The following is a 16,956-nucleotide window of genomic DNA, read 5'->3' as shown; positions in this document are numbered from 1 at the left end:
TCTATTGAGCAATCCAGACATTTCAATTCTACACCTTTCACTTACAATTAAATCCACATACCAGAGTAGCTGTCCATGCAGAGTGTGCACTGAAAGCTTGTGCTACATAACAAAAAGTTATGTCTGTATTCACTCCACTGCAGCCTGACTGTTGTTGTTGTTATATTCTGTGGAATTTCAGTTTCTATATGGCTTTAGCTCACACTTAATACTAGAAGCTCTTGTAAGAATTTGTCAGCCTGCTTTTGGTGAGAAAGTGAAATCATAGGGTGCTAACTAAGAAGTCCCAAAGTGTTGGATTTATTGGGTCACTTATATTTGGACAGAATATACCCCTTTTCAACACAATTGATTGCATGGTTGTCAGAAGAACAAACAGCTTCCCTCGATACACTCTTTGATCCTCACAGTTCTGTTTTTTCCAAGAAACAGATTATTACTTCCCAATCTCATAGGGACCAACACCAACTTGTTTACTTCTTCTTTGTTGTTTACCATCTCACCCAATGTGCAACAATTCTCTCTTACCTATGCTGGTTGTAACATGTTAACCTCATTTTTTTCTTGAAATAGTTTCTAGAAAGTGTCTTTACCAAGATAAGCAGCTTTTTAAGCAGTGAAATCATTCAGATAACATAGAAATGCAATACATGACTTCTTTAATTTGCTTTTCTCCAGCTTCTGTCGACTCAGCTCATAATCTTCATGTTTAGCAGTATCTTTGACTTCTAAGGAGACCTGGGTGGTTTGGCTGCACAGAAAATGTGTAACAATTTTAAATGTGTGTGATTCACTATTTAATAGTTTCTTACTCAGAAAACTGACAGTCCTAGACAAAGCTGATTTACGGTGGGTTTTGACTCTGGCTAAGAATGTTACTAACTGGATGTTGCTCCCTGCATGTTTATTTCACAGTCTGGATGCCCTAAATTCAGAAAGCTGAAAATAACCCCTGTCATAACAGGGGTCAGGGAATGGAAATGCTCCATCACAACAGGGAGAAATGAGCTGTTCCTTTCTTTTGAAACAAATGCTTTCAAGTGGTCTGAATCTTTCATACCATTCACTATCATTATAGTTAGAGGTAGGTTTGTCTCTTCAAAAGCTGAGCACAATTTTTGATATTGTTTTTAGTTGTTTATTCCTGTACCAAACTTCATGCTGAAAACAGCCACTGGATGTTTTCACTGAAACAAGCTTGGAGAAGGAGACACTGTATTTCTCAACACAGAAATGGGCTGGAATTAGTGTGTTGCTTTTTCCATCACGTCTAAAGCCTCTTGTCTGATAGAGATTTAATTCTGTAGGTATGTTTTCAACCAGTAATTGAAATCTGAGGTACTGTGCTATTTGAAATGTTCCCTTCCTATTTCTGTGTTGATTCCTCATATTTGGTGAAGTGTAATACTGTAAAAAGTCTCAGTACACATACATCTATAAGATTTATTTGAGTCATGCAGGTAATTTTGCTGAAGATACCAACTGCACTCACCAAAATCTACCTCAGAACTCTGATATCCAGCAGGACTTGGCCTTTCAGTGCTGCTTATGGTAATTGACCACCTTGGTGAAAAGAAGTTGATTTAATCTGTCTGGTGTACTGGTGAAGGTAAAGATCCAACAGAAAAATGGTGCATATTCTTATAATCAAATGTCTAATTATAGTTGCCGTAAATAAAAAAGATCAGTTAAAGGAATATAGATAGATTGAGCAATTTGTTGATGTTTGAATGCTTTATAGAGAGTTTGGAATTTTTTTATGGGAAGTGTGGCCACAAAAGAATGCCCTAACTTAGATTAAACAGACAATCTCAGTTTTTGGAGTGAGAATTTCTGTTGAAGATTGGAAAATGGCATTTTTACAATGAGAGAGTGAAAGTGATTAGGGTATCTCCAGGCCATTATATCAGTAGTGAAATAATTTAAAAATTTGGTATCCAAATATATTTTTCTAGATTCTTATTCTAATTTTCCTTCCATGCTGACATTTACTTGTCAAATCCATTTTCTTTTTTACCAGCAGCTGTTTTCTGATAAGGCTTTGTGCTTGATATTTATAAACCTGTTGATTTTTTGATTTTATGAACTTATACTTGTAATGCATTTATTCGAATACTGTGCTAAAGATTTGTCAGGAACATGGTGTAAAGTTCTTAACATCTCAGGATGTTGGATCTAATCACCAATAGCGGGATGGGGTGGCTGAGAGGCAATCCATGAGTTTTTTTATTTTATTCTTTATTATTTTTATTTTATTCAGTCTCAGTGAAGGTAGAGATATAAAAGATGGTAAAACTCATGCCATGTCAACAGAAGCCAAAGTTCTCTTTGTTACAAGGCCTTTTAAAAGTTTTTTAGCCATTAGGCTAATGCTAAAAGATTACAAGTGTCACTTAAGCCAACCCATAAACACTACACGTACACCTTACAGCATACAATAGTTGCTTGTTTTATATTTTTTGCAGCTCAGAAACTTTCTATGCTCCAAATATTTCGAGGCCTAAAATTCAACTCTGTTTCAAACCTCTGTCTATGTAAGCTTATTGTAACACTGTAGAAGTCCTCTGCCTTTTCACTTCCTACGTCAGGACTCATAGCTGAATGGTGCAAGTTCAATATAGTTGCTTTTCTTATACTTTGGTTGCAGGTAATAATGGTATTTTAAATCAATAGTGAAATATCTCTGTGCCTCCAGACAGGAGACAAGTTCACATTGAACCCATACTTTGAGGAAAGGAAGTGGATGTTGAATTCACCTGGTACAGACTGTGTACTTGATGCATAGTCCAAGGTTTACTTTTGTAAAATTAATTTTCCAGTTTATTTCAATCATCTCCCTTCTACTTTTCTATTCATTTTCATATAAAACGTGGTTGTTCCTCATGTAGCATAAGAGGCTTACTCTCTTCTTAGATTCTATTTGCTGTGCATGATAATGGCAAAAAAAGGCATTTTCTTTTACTAATATGACATTGAAAACAGAGCACAGCTTCCTGAATGGAGAGAGATCAGGGCAAGATTCACCTGAACTATCTTTTCATGACACTAATTACAAACTCTGCCAAGGCTGTATTAGGACAACAGCAGGTAAATATTTGAGAAAGGATGTCCTACATCTCTGTCTTTTTTCACTGAGATTGGATTTCTTCTGGCAGTTAAAAAGGCAAAACACAACAGGTTTGAATTTTAAAAAAACCAAATGCGTTGAAACACAATTTTTAAAAGCCTCCACTTCTATGGAGCCCAAATTCTTTAAAAAATCCTCTCCTGTTTTTTGCATAGAATTATAGGCTGGTGTGAGTTGGAAGAGATGATTAAAGATTATTATCTCTGCCCACCCACATGGGCAGGAATGTCTTTCACTTGGTCAGGTTGCTTAAAGCCACTTCCAACCTGACCTTGAACACTTCCAGTAATAGGTCATCCCACTCCACTGTCATTTTCATTTTCAGTTAAGTCCAGTTTACTCTATTTAAAAAGGAAAACTTAGAGTTATCACTGAGTTACATCTAGGGTAAGTCATTACATTTGTGGTGGAAGTTATTATTCACTTATGGTTATGTTTCTGTGAAGATCCCATGGAAAATTGAAATAACTCTGTTTGATAAATGAAAATAATGTAGTACACAGGATTCCAGTTAATTTTTAGAGAGATCTTGCTGCACCTACAAGTTGTTTGCTCAAATATGCTCTATAACAAACTTCTTTTTCTGAATACTGTGTGTTGTCATTTTTTCTCCATGTAAAATACTTGAAAGAGACTAACAGGCAGCACTAGTTAAAACCAAGCCCAGTATATAGATATATATATATGCTAAGCAAAGACCAAACTTGCTGCAAGCTCTTTGGTAACCATACTGTTCTAACTTACAGAATTTTTATAATGAAGTAGTACTGCAATGTAGAAATAATCATAATCTAGTAGTTTTAATGGTAGTCTCAATGTGTTTTTAAGTTTTAATTTTGTTACTTGAATAAACAGTAAGAGCAGCTGTACAGCTTCAGAGCAAGGGTCCATCTAGCTCCCATGTTGTAAGGAGATCCTAAGGAAAAGTAAAGGCTGAGTATGCACATATGCATGTATGCTAATTACCTGATGCTCTCCCAGCCTCCAGCTATTTTCAGCTCAGGGGATTTCCTGAGTCCTTATGATTGCCTGTTTCATATCCTGTAGCTGATCTTTTTTCCACAATTTCTCCATCCTTTCCTTTCATCCTTTTACATTACTTACATTCATAACATCTTTGCAAAACTTTGGGTTTGTGTTTGGGTTTTGTTTAGAGATTGCTTTTGTGTTTGTTTTTTTTTCCTTCTTACAAGTCTTGCTGTCCATCACCTGAATAGCCATCACCTTTTGCTTATTTTAAACCTGTTTCCCACCAGGAACCAGAGACTGATCTGGTGGTTGCTCACACTTAGTAGTAATTCAGCCCTTTCATCCTTGACTTCAGACACTCTGAAGTGAATACTCTCTAGTATTTGTCCTGTTGATTCTGTCTGGCTGTATTCTAGCCTCTGCCCACGATTGTTTCAGCAGGTAACTGATGATAAGGTAATACAGTAGCAGATTTTCCCTCCTTGTTTATGGGCATGGATCTTGAGGGATTCATGATGGGGCAGTTTTTTCTCTAACTTTCTTTATCATTTAGATTGTGCTTTGGTAGAATCATTTAATTATTTTGCATCCAGTGATGTAATAATATTATAAAAATATTAGATGACTATAGCAAGATCATTGTTTCTGTTACTTAAAAATCACTGGAGAGTGGCATGCAGTAAAATGCAAGGAATGTGAAATATGAGGGTATTGTGGAAAGTTCAAGAAAGTCAAATTCTACTTGCAAATTAAAATGAAGTTAGAAATTGAAGATGCATTTATTATTTATGCTACATATAGTATAATTAATTTTACCCACAATACAAGTAGACATCCCATGGTTGCCTTCTACCTATGGCACACCTATAAATATACTAAACTACCCTACTTTATTTCAGCAGTGCTGAGTGAAAATCTGCCTTATTAAAAGATGATATTTCCTTTTCACTAAACTTGCATTTCTCTACATAAAAACATATATTCTCAGTTTCTGTTTCAACAAAGTCCAGAAATAATAATTTTAGAAAATTCTCCTAATTATGATGCTGTCCATCCTTCATTGTTCTGCCTTTCACAAAGAAAGTCCATTTGCTTCAAAGTAGTTCTCGTAATGTTTGTCAAGAGCTGGATTAACTTACACTCTTTAGAAACAGATTCAGCATCTTTAAATATAGTAGAGGCTTCCCTCTACTATGGCACTTCAGTCACCACCAGTACTGCTTTTCCCCCTGTCCTGTCCCTGCTGCAACCACTCTTTCCTCTTTTCATCAAACTGCAATTTGTGTCAACAGAAATGAAAATAGAATTACTATTGATCTTGTCCACATGATCTGTTTATGTTCTGACAGACAGTGTGATACTGCATGAACGTGCAAAGAATTTCAATTAAAATATGCTGGCAGTACTTGTACATACCATGTGGTACTTAGGTAGTCTCTGAATTGAATTTATAGCTTAAATGTCCTGATGAAGAGTCTAATTTCTCAGAAGCCTTTCCAACAAGCAAAAATAAGCAAACTAAGCAAACCTTTTCCTCATAAGCTTTGGAGCATTCTATTAATGTGAAATATATTGACATTTTTCAGATTACAAATTCGAATGCTCACAATCTGGGTAGACTGCCCTTCTAACGGAAATAATGCCAATCTCTTGGTTTTTCCTTTTTGCAAAATAATATACTTCCTTTTGAGGTTAAGTAGAAAAAAAGTTGTAATCAGTTAAACAGAGAACTGTAATGATTAGATGTGAAAGAAAGTACATTAATATTGCCTCTTCTTAGAAGAAGAATTAAATGAGGTGGAGCTAGACACTGTCTTCACCATAGCTAGAGGGGGCAGTGTAAAGACCAAACAGATCTAACAGACGAGTAGAAGCCTCTAGAATTGGTTTAGGATGGCAGATAATCTTTGGGGTTTGAGAGGGATGAAGATCTTTTGCTTTTCTTGGTTTATGAAAACAATTATTGTTTATCCAAAAAAATCCAAAAATACTGGTAAGTTACTGTGGTAACTTAAAATATTGTGGTGTAGCACTATTCTTTGTAAGATAAAATCTTTTCTTTGTAAGAAAATTTACTTAAGTATTAAAAGCAAAAGTAAGCAAGTTGGACTGACTTTTGGACACATTGTTTTGTTTGGTTTTTTGATAGGTGAAATGAGGAATGATTTATATATCACTGTAGAAAGAGGAGAATTTGAGAAAGGAGGGAAAAGTGTGGCCAGAAATGTGGAAGTGACAATGCATGTGGTGGACAACAGTGGTCAAATTTTAAAGGTATCTTTGTTTTATGCTTTTCCTTGCTGTATTTAATTTTGATACACTTTCTCAGATGTGAGTCTTCTTTTGTGGCATCGATTGAAGAGTAGAAAAATGGTTAGGAAAGAACATGTTTGTATTTTACTGTCTTTAGGTATTCAAAGTATTTCCATTTCCAAATTAAGTGTTTGCGTAAAACATTTATAAAATGTCTGTATAACACCTTAATATGTTTATTCTGTTTCTCCGATGAATGACATGATTGGGATAAACACGTAAAATTGCCAACCACATAATTAATGATTCCATTAAGATGCTGGAAAATGTTGGAGCAAGATCAAACTTGGAAGAATTTTGTATTTCCTAAGAATTCTTCTTAGAAATATGCAATTTTTTTATGTTACACAGAACAACTTGTCTTGATAATTTTGAATTTTGTCTCTTATTTTAATAAATCAGAGATCCTTGCTGTGAAAGTCAGCACCATGTATCAGTAAAAAAAAATTAATTAATGTTCCTTCTCATCTTCAAATTTTATTGGATGCTGCTGGTGACAGCTTACCAACAGGCAATGGTTTAAATTTTAATTATTAATAGATGACTGTTTCTCAAAATTTTTCTGTACCAAAAAGATTTCTATTCACATTCAAACTTTTCCTCACATATTTTTATGGGGTTTTTTTGTTTTAAATTTTAAAGTAGTATTTTCATATGTTCTTCATGATTTCATGGGCTGTGGAGTAACAGAAGGAAGAAAGGCTACACAAATAGCCTGGTTCAAATTGCATGTTTGTGTATCTGAAGTGAAATTGTGCATATGGATCCATGGCATGCAATATAGATACATTTTTATATATACAGACAGAAATGTGTGTGTATATATATTAAACAAACAAAAAAAAGAGATATTGAGATTATAATTGCAAAAGCTACACTTTACCTTTCCCACAGAGAATTAATAGATACCCCCAAGTCAGGACTTTAGGCAAATCCATTTATGTGCCTTGACATGGAGAGTCCATCATGGGTGTTGTAATCGCAGCGAACACTTTTCTCTTCCTGATCACAGAATCCACATTTATTTTCCAGTGCTGGGACATATCACTGGTAGTGGAAATACAGGCTTATTGCAGATGACTGAAGGTCTTGAGCCTGGGCTGTTCTGGTCTCAGTTCCATTCTTTGTTGCAGGGGTATAACATTGGCAGGACCACGATGTGTCATGGCAATCCTCAGCACATGTGTTATTAACATGTGTTGCTTAAGCCTCCCTGATCACCCAGTATACTCTGTTAAACACTTCTATTCTAAATTATGAATAATTCTTGCCATTTTTTTTGCAATTTTCTAATTGCAATTATAAAAAAAAAAAGTGCTACTTTTTTGAGGGTTGTAAGATACTGAACATAGTATCAAATTTGGCATTTATGATTTGAATGTAAGCGTTAAATAGTTTCCTTGGAAGAGCAGTCCTTGATGACATTTTACCAGTGAACTAATGTATCTTTAATCATATTTTTTCTTCACTAGGATTTTATCTCATTTGGCTCTGGAGAGCCACCAGCCAGCGAGTACCATTCTTTTGTGCTTTATCATAACAATTGCCCCAGATGGGCTGAGCTGCTGAAACTTCCTATTCCTGTGGATAAGTTCAGAGGAGCTCACATCCGCTGTGAGTTCCGGCACTGTTCCAGTAAGTGGTGCTCATGACTTCTGCTACTCCTCCCTGTCACGACTGTAGTCAGCACACGAGGTTCCATATCGCCTCAGGGAAAAGACAGCTGCAAGAACTTCCTCTGTAATGCTTTTTTTACCTAGAAAATTGGAAAATTTTTGAGGCATTATGAAACATTTTAGAGATGATTTTGAGGTAAAAATTGCTGACTGATTCTATATTCTGCATTCCTAGGTATGAAACAGATTTCACAGAGGAGGATAAACTTCTGTATGTTGCTAAGACTGCGTATTTGGTGGTGTACATTATTTGTTGTTGATATATCCTAAGTTATTTCAGAGCACTCCCTTCTATTTTAAAGTGAGGTAAAGAGGAACATTACAGAAGACAACATGCAAACTGGAGCAGCAATTCAAGATAATCTTTGTCTGACTAGCCGCAGCTCCAGTATATTTTCTTATGTTGCATTGTATATGTTTATTTTGTCTAAAAAGTATACTATTATCTTTAAGTGCTGCTGTTTATATATGCATTTCAGCAAAAGAAAAGGGTGAGAAGAAGTTGTTTGGCTTTTCGTTCATGCCTCTGATGCAGGAAAATGGGAGGACTCTGCCAGATGGCACCCATGAACTAATTGTACACAAGGTAATTTGAATTAGCAGTCATTAGCTGTAATGATTCCACTGGAACCTACTTTAAATGCCCAGAGACATTAAGCTGAGAAAGTCTGTATTTATTATCAAATGAGTGATAATCTTGTCACTATTAAAATATCCATTGCTGATGGTTTAATATTCATCTTCCTGATATAAACTGCAATTGAATCTAGGTATGTGTTTCAGTGCACTGGTTGTCCTAAGTCTTTCTTTTATATCACGTTGTGTTATAATGAATTTCACAAAGGTAAGTTATTTTAAGTTTGCGGAATTCTGTTTCCACATACAAGAGTTGTCCCTTTGTTCAGAGGATTTTATATGCCCCTAGATAAAGTTTAGATTCCAAGATGAAAATTTTTAATTATTCATTTAACATAACTTGTGCAAATTTGTTAAATTTCAGTGTCAATAGTTGATGCTATGTTCTAAAACCAAAGTTGCAACAGGCATAGTGGAAATTCTTCAGTTTCTGACAGAAAAATGATGATTCTTATAATTTAGAGATCTGGTCAATTGTTTTGTGCAGTACAGTTATTTTTACTGGTTTATTTTCACAGTGTGAAGAAAATGCAAACCTTCAGGATTCTGCTCGCTACCTCAAACTCCCCTTTTCAAAGGGAATATCCCTAGGAAACAACAACCAAGCAGTAAAAGCCACTAAAGAGTCCTTCTGGATTACATCCTTTCTCTGCTCCACTAAACTCACACAAAATGGTAGGATATGTTGATTATTTAAAACATGATGAGTTGAAATGAGTATGACAGCTAGTCTTTTCCATGCCAAGCAAGCATGGATGCACTCAAAATTAGCTTATATTCTATCTATTTTATGAACTAGTTTTCTTCATAATTTTTTTTTATATCCAAATGGAAAAAATGGATCATGATAAGCCACTTTTTAAGTAGTTCAAGAATGCTTTTTGGATGACCATGATATTGGATCAAATGCAGCACTTCTGGAATCAACTACCAAAACCCAGCTGCTTCATAAAACCTCCCAATCTGTTTGTTGTAGAGTTTTTATGAGATACTTACTGTCAGCTTTAGGCTGTAGCACTTTGTTTCTAATTAGGCATATATTGCTTTTTTGTTTCTCTTCAAACCAACAAACATTTTCTACTACTTAAAACAGCCTTATACACTGGCTATAAGGAGCAGCAGATTTAAGTACCGGCATTTACACTCTCTACCAGTGTTATTTATAAAATTCTTGAGGTTCCTGTTTACCTGCCATAACTGAGCTACCTGTAACTAAAACAAAAAAATGTGGAACAGTTTTCCAAAAAATTTCTAAATATTGTGTATTTGCTTGGTAATGTGTTTCTGACTATTCTTTGATAGAATCACAATTTTATAGTTACTTTGATCTCTCTTGTGTGTGAATATCTGTGACTTTACCCATCTTCTGTGTATGATGATAAAATCGCTAACTGCTTGCAAATTGATTGTAGATATTTAACAAAAACTAGAGCAGCTTTTTAAATTGAAACAGTGCTCTTAATTTTCACCTTTTAATAGCAAGTGTGCAAAACAGAATTGTGTGCAAACAGTAAGAGGCTTGTTTCCATGCACACACCTATTTTTTCATAGCAATTACCTTAGTAATGAAAGATATTCCCAAAGGTAGCTAATAGGGAATCAGAGACTAAATTTGCTCCAGTTAAAGGCCTTTATTTAGGAAATTTCATGAATCTACTGGTACTTACACATGCATAAAAGTGCTGCCTGGAACTTTAGTGTCTCACTCATAAATAGTTGCCCTATTGTCTGAGGTTCTAGTACTAATTTTTGTTTACAGTACAGGAGTTACTTTGTACTTTATGTAAATAGATGTGTGACATAGGGCATAAAATTTCCTCCTTTTTTTTAACCATATTCTGAGTAAGAGGGTGTAGAATATCTGAATAATATTGATCCCCTTTTCAGCTCTGAAAGAGTTAACAATTATTTCAGCAGTACTTCAGAGGGTGGAAATATTTTCAATAGACAGGCTCATATTTTCTCCAAGGATCTTCTTTGGGAAGTTCATCTTGGTGAGTTTCCAAATCCCCATTCTTTTAAACAAAAATTTGCCAAAATCTATTGCATGCTCAGAAAATGAACATAGAGCAAAGCATGTGGATATTTGGTCATGTGAGCATTACTTCAGTTATCCCTGAGAGAATGTAGCTTATGTACAAAAAATTACAGGATTAAAAAGATCTGCGTATTTAATTTTTTTAGTAAACATTTGTATTGGTATTTTTGAAAATTGCTGTTTATTTTGTAATTTGTTTTCAAGTTTGGAGATTTTTGTGAACGTCTCAGAGGTTTGCCTGTTGTTTACAAACAACAATGTCCAGTCTGAAAATTAATTGAAAATTATTCTGTTGTCTGGCTATGGGGTGGGGAAGGACCCCAAACCCAGACTTGTAAAGGGTGTGACTGAATTAGGCTGCAGCTTTACTCGCTTGCTGGGAAATTTTACTCAGCTGTCATTCTCTCATTGATTGTTCCCACATGCCATCAGCTCTCATGCATATTAAAATTATGGGGACTGGGGGACGGAGGCTGACTCTTAGTTGATGGAATCCATAACTTTCTAACCCTGGGTACTTCGGAGGGGTTGTTAGGATTATTTCCAAACAATTTTTAGGGACTTTCTGAGCAGAGGAGTCTCTGCGTTCATCATGGCTAAGAATGTGTCCTTATCTAATCTTTCTACTAGTTAGTTTTTCCTTCACTTTTCCTTTTGATCCTGATAGTTAACCAGTTAATACTAGCGAAAAGTGTACTAGCTTTTGTCTATTATATTCCTAGATGGGTAGTTATTTTTCATTGCTCTATAAAACCCTGAAAGAGTGAGAGAGAACACAGTATTTTTCTACTGAGTTGCTACCAAAACAGTTTTTGACATGTAATAGGGATCAGTGGCTGCAAGAGAGTCAAGATCCTTCCAATAAGTCTGAATATTTTAGCTGTTGGCATCCACTTGTTTTTCAGCACTGACCGGTGCTCCCTGGTCAGCAGCTGTTCAGCAGCAGAGCAGCACACCATACAGCATGGCACAGGTGTAATCCTTCTAGCTGCATTAAAAAAAAACAAAACCAGTGAATCAGTAAAACAAAGTGGCACTGGACAGCTTTCTGAGTAACCCTAGTTTGGGGGGAGTGTTGGTGACCACAGAAGCAGCCTGTTGGAAGAGACACGCTGACTGCCGGTTCTGAAATTCAGTCTTGTCCTCCTGAAGGGTAATAGTGTCATAACAAGCCAATTTCTGATGTCTCAGGACTTTTATGAGAGAGATGGAAAATCATCCCAAACCACTTCCTTAAACTCATTATTCTAAACCTTCTATTAAACCTAGCTCTTTGGATTTAAATTACATGCTTTGAGAAGAGACGTGTTTTATTTGGTAGGGATAATAGGTCAAGTGTAGTCTATTTTCAATATACAGGCCTTGATGGTTTTGAAGATAATGCATTGGAAATGTTTTTATTCTTCAGCAAAATTAATCATCACCAGTGGCTTTTTTCCTTTTCCATAACTATGATTTCCTAGTGGGCCTATTTCTGGGGACACTTTTATATTCTCCTGTCTCTTACTACGTGACACACTGCTATCCGCTCCCCTTGTGGTTCACATGTCAGATTTTCTATTCATATCATTTATGCTTGGGCTGTTCACTAATGTTATCTTAGAAGGTCTTTCCTCCTTAGCACTTCTTTGAAGTGAGTGTCTTACATTTGCTTTTTCTTTCTAAATCCTTCAACAAATCCCTAATATTGAGTGTCAACTATTTTCTACCAAGTTCCTCCAGCAAACCTGTGAAGTGTTTTTCCTGCTCTGAACTGACAGCTTCAGCTAGTCTTGCTATTCGTCAGCTTGATCTGAGGCTTAGAGTGGAGAAGTACATTTAATTATCCAAAAGACAAATGTAGTTCAGTGGATTTGTAAATCTTGTTTCTTAAAAATTCCTGACAGAACGAATAATAACACCTATCTTTTGTCCTTGATCTTTGGGCTGTGTCTCCAATGCATGTGTGGGACTCTTCGTCACTCAGTGTGACTCAAGGATCTCTTTCTTCCATGCCAGCACAGCTTGAAGCAAAACAAAAATGTAACACATAAATGCATCAAAACAATCTGTGTCCAGCAAAAGCACTTAAGGCAGCAAAATATTTGTGGAATCTGATGTTGGTTGTTTGCCATTAACACCTATGGCAAAATCTGAATATAGGTGGAGATTTATTTAATGTTAATAAAGTAAAAATTATTATTTCATTTTTTGTGGGATAGAGGAACTTCCCTGGAGCAAACCAGGAAAGAGATGACACACAGATGGGTGTTGTTCAAGTATTACTTGAGTGTGAAAACAGTCTGTAGTAGAAAGCAGCCAAAAAGATGCTGAACCAAGAGGAAAACTTGCTATTAACTTCTTAACTTACTTCAATAACTACTGTGGCCACTTGAGGATCGCTGACTCCTTCTAACACAGTGCTGGGCAGTGATCAGCTAGATTGTAGTTCAGCTTAAACTGATGGAAGGGTTGGATGGTGATTAAGGTTTTCTCCTTCAAACCACTAGGCACTGAAAATTTCTGAAAAGCTGGTCAGTGAAGCGTGACAGTAGTAAACTTGAATATAAAAAGGGGTTTGGGATTTATTTAATTCAACAGTCAAAAATATGTGTGGCTTTTACTGAATACAACTTGAAAGGAGCTCTGCAGATGTGTCTGAGTTCAGCAAGGAAAAACTGCTGAAAAACCAAGCCAAGTTTGCAGACCTATTTTAGGATATTGAATGGTATGGAACAAGAAATTCTCAATCTTATAGGAAGGTAGGTTTTTAGGACATCTGTGAAGCAGTAACACGTGTCCAAAGACTATTAAATGTAGAACTTACATTTAAGACAGGTGGAAGGGCAGATATGTTAATTTGGCCATCCATCCATGATGAATTTTATGCAAGTATTTACAAAAAAACATGGATAAAAAAATCAACATGTAACTAATTCAGATGTGCTGTAAGATGAGTTTATCAGAGACAAATCATGCCAGAATGAACTTCTTAATCTTTCTTTTCAAATTATTTTTTTTATTTATTATCAAGAGGAAATGTAGCAGTTCAGTAAAGCAGCACATGAAACATACAGAAAACATGTAGATTAGAAATAAGTATTTTCAAACAGGCAAATAAAAGTTAAAATGGAAGTGGAAGGTTGCACTATAGTGGAAGGAATTCCCTTCCTGAGCAGGTGGAAAATACTACTAGATCTGAAGAAATCTCTGGGATTATCTCTGTTTTAAAGGACTGGAAGGGTGTGGAGATGAGAGTAACTTCACTAAAATCTGAGAGAATTTTCTGCTGATATGTTGTTGGAAGGTCTCATCATTTGAGAGGGACAAAATCAAAATATGCTACAGCAAAGCATTGTAACTTTGATTCAAATACCTAATAAGAAGGAACAGAAGTTAGCTTGAATCTAATGGTAGAAAAGGCAGGATACACTAGTGGAGACTCCTGGGGATTCTTCTCTATCCAGGAAGCTGAATAGTGTTAAACAGAAGAAGCATCATATTGGGGACATAAATATGTCTATCTGAAAGACTCTCAAATTCTAGAACATAGATGTCAGATGTTAAAAACAGATGTATGAGCTTGCTAATGATGTAGAAAATGATGTAATCTTATCTGTAATGTCGTTATCATTTTGAAAGCTGAAGGACAAGGAGTTAAAACTGGAGGAAGTTTGGACACACTCAGGTATCATTTATCTCAGAATAGTTCATTTTCCAGAAGAGATTTGTTGCTTACTCAAGTGGGATCTTAGGGGCATTGTGTTTGTTCTCTAAAAAGACAGAGAAACATGAGTGTTTCAAATACATTCAAGCCAGTAATTAGGAGATTGTTTCTAGCTTTCAGAGTAAGTCTGGAAGTCATCCTTCAATAGGATGAGAGAGGGCCAAATAACTGCTTTATTTAAGATAGTATGTGAACAAAATTGCATGATAGAGTTGCCACAGGAGACTGATTTTAGTGACCCAGTACCATGTTCTTATGTCTGTTTTGGTGGAGCAATTATGGAGCGGAATGAAAATGTATTGTTGGGAAGATAATATTATAGCAAATCTGGAGGTGTTTTCTTTTGTTTTTATGATGCCAAATTTTGCTGAGTTGACTATAATAGTAAAGTTTAAAATATGAAATGCTGCTTTGCTTCCAACTTCAAATATTGCCTTTTGTTTTTGCAGGAGATATGCTTGACCTTCTGAAGTGGAGAACCCACCCAGATAAAATTGCAGGTTGCCTCTCAAAATTAAAAGAAATTGATGGTTCAGAAATAGTGAAGGTATATACCTTTTTATACTTTTAAATGATTTGAGAGAAATAATGTATTTCTGTGTCTCAGAAATATCATTTTAATAACACTCATTCTCTCCCATTAGTTTCTTCAAGATACACTAGACACTTTATTTGGGATTTTAGATGAAAATTCTCAGAAATATGGATCAAAAGTATTTGATTGCTTGGTAAGTTTCATTTTGTGATCATGCTTAACACTAGCTAAAAGCTAAGTAAAACAAAAAAAAAAGTTGTTTTTTTTTTCTTTTTCTCTCCCATTTAGGTTCACATAATAAATTTGCTGCAGGACAGCAAGTTTCACCACTTTAAGCCAGTAATGGACACTTACATTGAAAGTCATTTTGCAGGAGCACTTGCATACAGGTGAAGACTGTACTTCTTCTATCTGATTTAATACTGACAACTATTACTAAACTAGAGGAATCAATCATTAGAATAAGGAAATGGTGTGTCTGTGTTACAATCATTCTACTGCATATTTAATGCTGGTTTTATTGGTCATTCATCAGAGATCTACTAGGTGCTCTTCAGCAGACTTAAAACTAAGTGTACTATTGAGTCTGGTGAAATCTAGTCATATATTTTTTTATTTTGCCCGTGTTTCTCATATGACAGCTATTGGCTTGTGTTTTATGTGCAAAGTTAACCCTTCTCCCACTTCTGTGTTATAATTCTGTCTGATGTGCTATTATAGAGATCTTATAAAAGTACTGAAGTGGCATATTGACCGGGTCACTGAGGTGGAGCTTCATGATCACATCCAGGAAGTACTAAAGGTAATAAAAAATGTTGAAGATAAATATGTGTTTGAATGATGTATTCACACAGTACACACAGGTTTCACTTAGGAAGTGAAGAAGAATATACATAAATGATGGAACAGTAGTTCCATCATTTATAGATACAATAGATATATATAGATAGAACCAGTTCTAGGGAGCTGCAGACTTTCTGTGCAGTCAGTTTATTCATTATTCTCTTTTATCAGTAAGTTGACCATTGAGGCTCACTACCATTAGCCTCTGGAGCTCTATATTCCTTACTGAATGAGGCAAAGGAATCAAAAACAGATTACACTGGTGGTATTAACATCCATTGCATGACTCTAAGTGGCAGACACACATGCTGACCTAATGGTTCAGTCCTGACACCAGGGAATTCTACTGATTGTGGTGCTTGTGGTTGTTCTTGTTGCCCTGCTTTGTACCATCAAAAGAGTGTAACATGCCATCAGACTGAGTTGTGCAACACAATAATGCCATTTGGGACACATGCTACAATCTGGAAATAAAATATCAGTGTGATACCCTTTTGTATTTTTCTATGCTGCTATGAACTTTGGTGTCTTGCTAATAAGAGAGGGCATTATTTTGAATTTGCATTCCAACAGCTTTGCAACTTAATTTAAGCTTTTTTGGAGGGAGGAGGGGGAGGGTAGGAGGAGACAGTGGTGTTGAGTTTTTGCTTGTTTGTTTAGTTTTGGTTTTTTTATTAAAATATTTTTAGTGTTTCAATAGAGAGATTTACCAAAATTAATGAATGGGGTCCTGTTTCAGACTCTTCTTTATTTGAATGATATAATCATTGCATATATTCTGTTTGGAGATGAGCATGTTCATTTTTGTTAGTTATCTCTGATTTTGGCATTTATAGGCACAGGAATATATCTTTAAATACATAGTTCAGTCTCGAAGATTATTCTCTATTGCTACTGGTGGACAAAATGAGGAGGAATTTCGCTGCTGTATTCAAGAGCTCCTCATGTCAGTACGCTTCTTCCTGTCTCAAGAGAGCAAAGGAACGAGTGCTTTATCCCAACTACAAGTAAGTGTTCTTGCTTGTTGCCATTTTCCACATCCAGTATAAAAAATGTATGCCTGTTCAGAAAGAAAACATATTTTTGCTAGAGCAAACTGGCATTTTCAACTTC

General features: G+C 35.6%; 1 protein-coding gene across 3 annotated transcripts in view; it reads left to right on the top strand.

Annotated features, from left to right (window-relative positions):
* The window catches only part of DOCK4 (dedicator of cytokinesis 4), a 231,122-nt gene that overhangs the window by 138,663 nt on the left and 75,503 nt on the right, over positions 1-16,956 (top strand). For all 3 annotated transcript variants that reach the window (XM_063396688.1, XM_063396687.1, XM_063396689.1), the window contains 9 exons: positions 6,246-6,370; positions 7,882-8,044; positions 8,565-8,671; positions 9,240-9,396; positions 14,915-15,012; positions 15,110-15,193; positions 15,289-15,389; positions 15,721-15,802; positions 16,680-16,850. In XM_063396688.1, coding sequence (XP_063252758.1) covers positions 6,246-6,370; positions 7,882-8,044; positions 8,565-8,671; positions 9,240-9,396; positions 14,915-15,012; positions 15,110-15,193; positions 15,289-15,389; positions 15,721-15,802; positions 16,680-16,850 — 1,088 coding nt within the window. The remainder of the gene's footprint in view (positions 1-6,245; positions 6,371-7,881; positions 8,045-8,564; positions 8,672-9,239; positions 9,397-14,914; positions 15,013-15,109; positions 15,194-15,288; positions 15,390-15,720; positions 15,803-16,679; positions 16,851-16,956) is intronic.

Source organism: Prinia subflava, chromosome 4 (assembly GCF_021018805.1).
Source record: "Prinia subflava isolate CZ2003 ecotype Zambia chromosome 4, Cam_Psub_1.2, whole genome shotgun sequence".
Taxonomy (NCBI): domain Eukaryota; kingdom Metazoa; phylum Chordata; class Aves; order Passeriformes; family Cisticolidae; genus Prinia; species Prinia subflava.
This window is presented reverse-complemented; position numbering and strand designations above follow the sequence as displayed.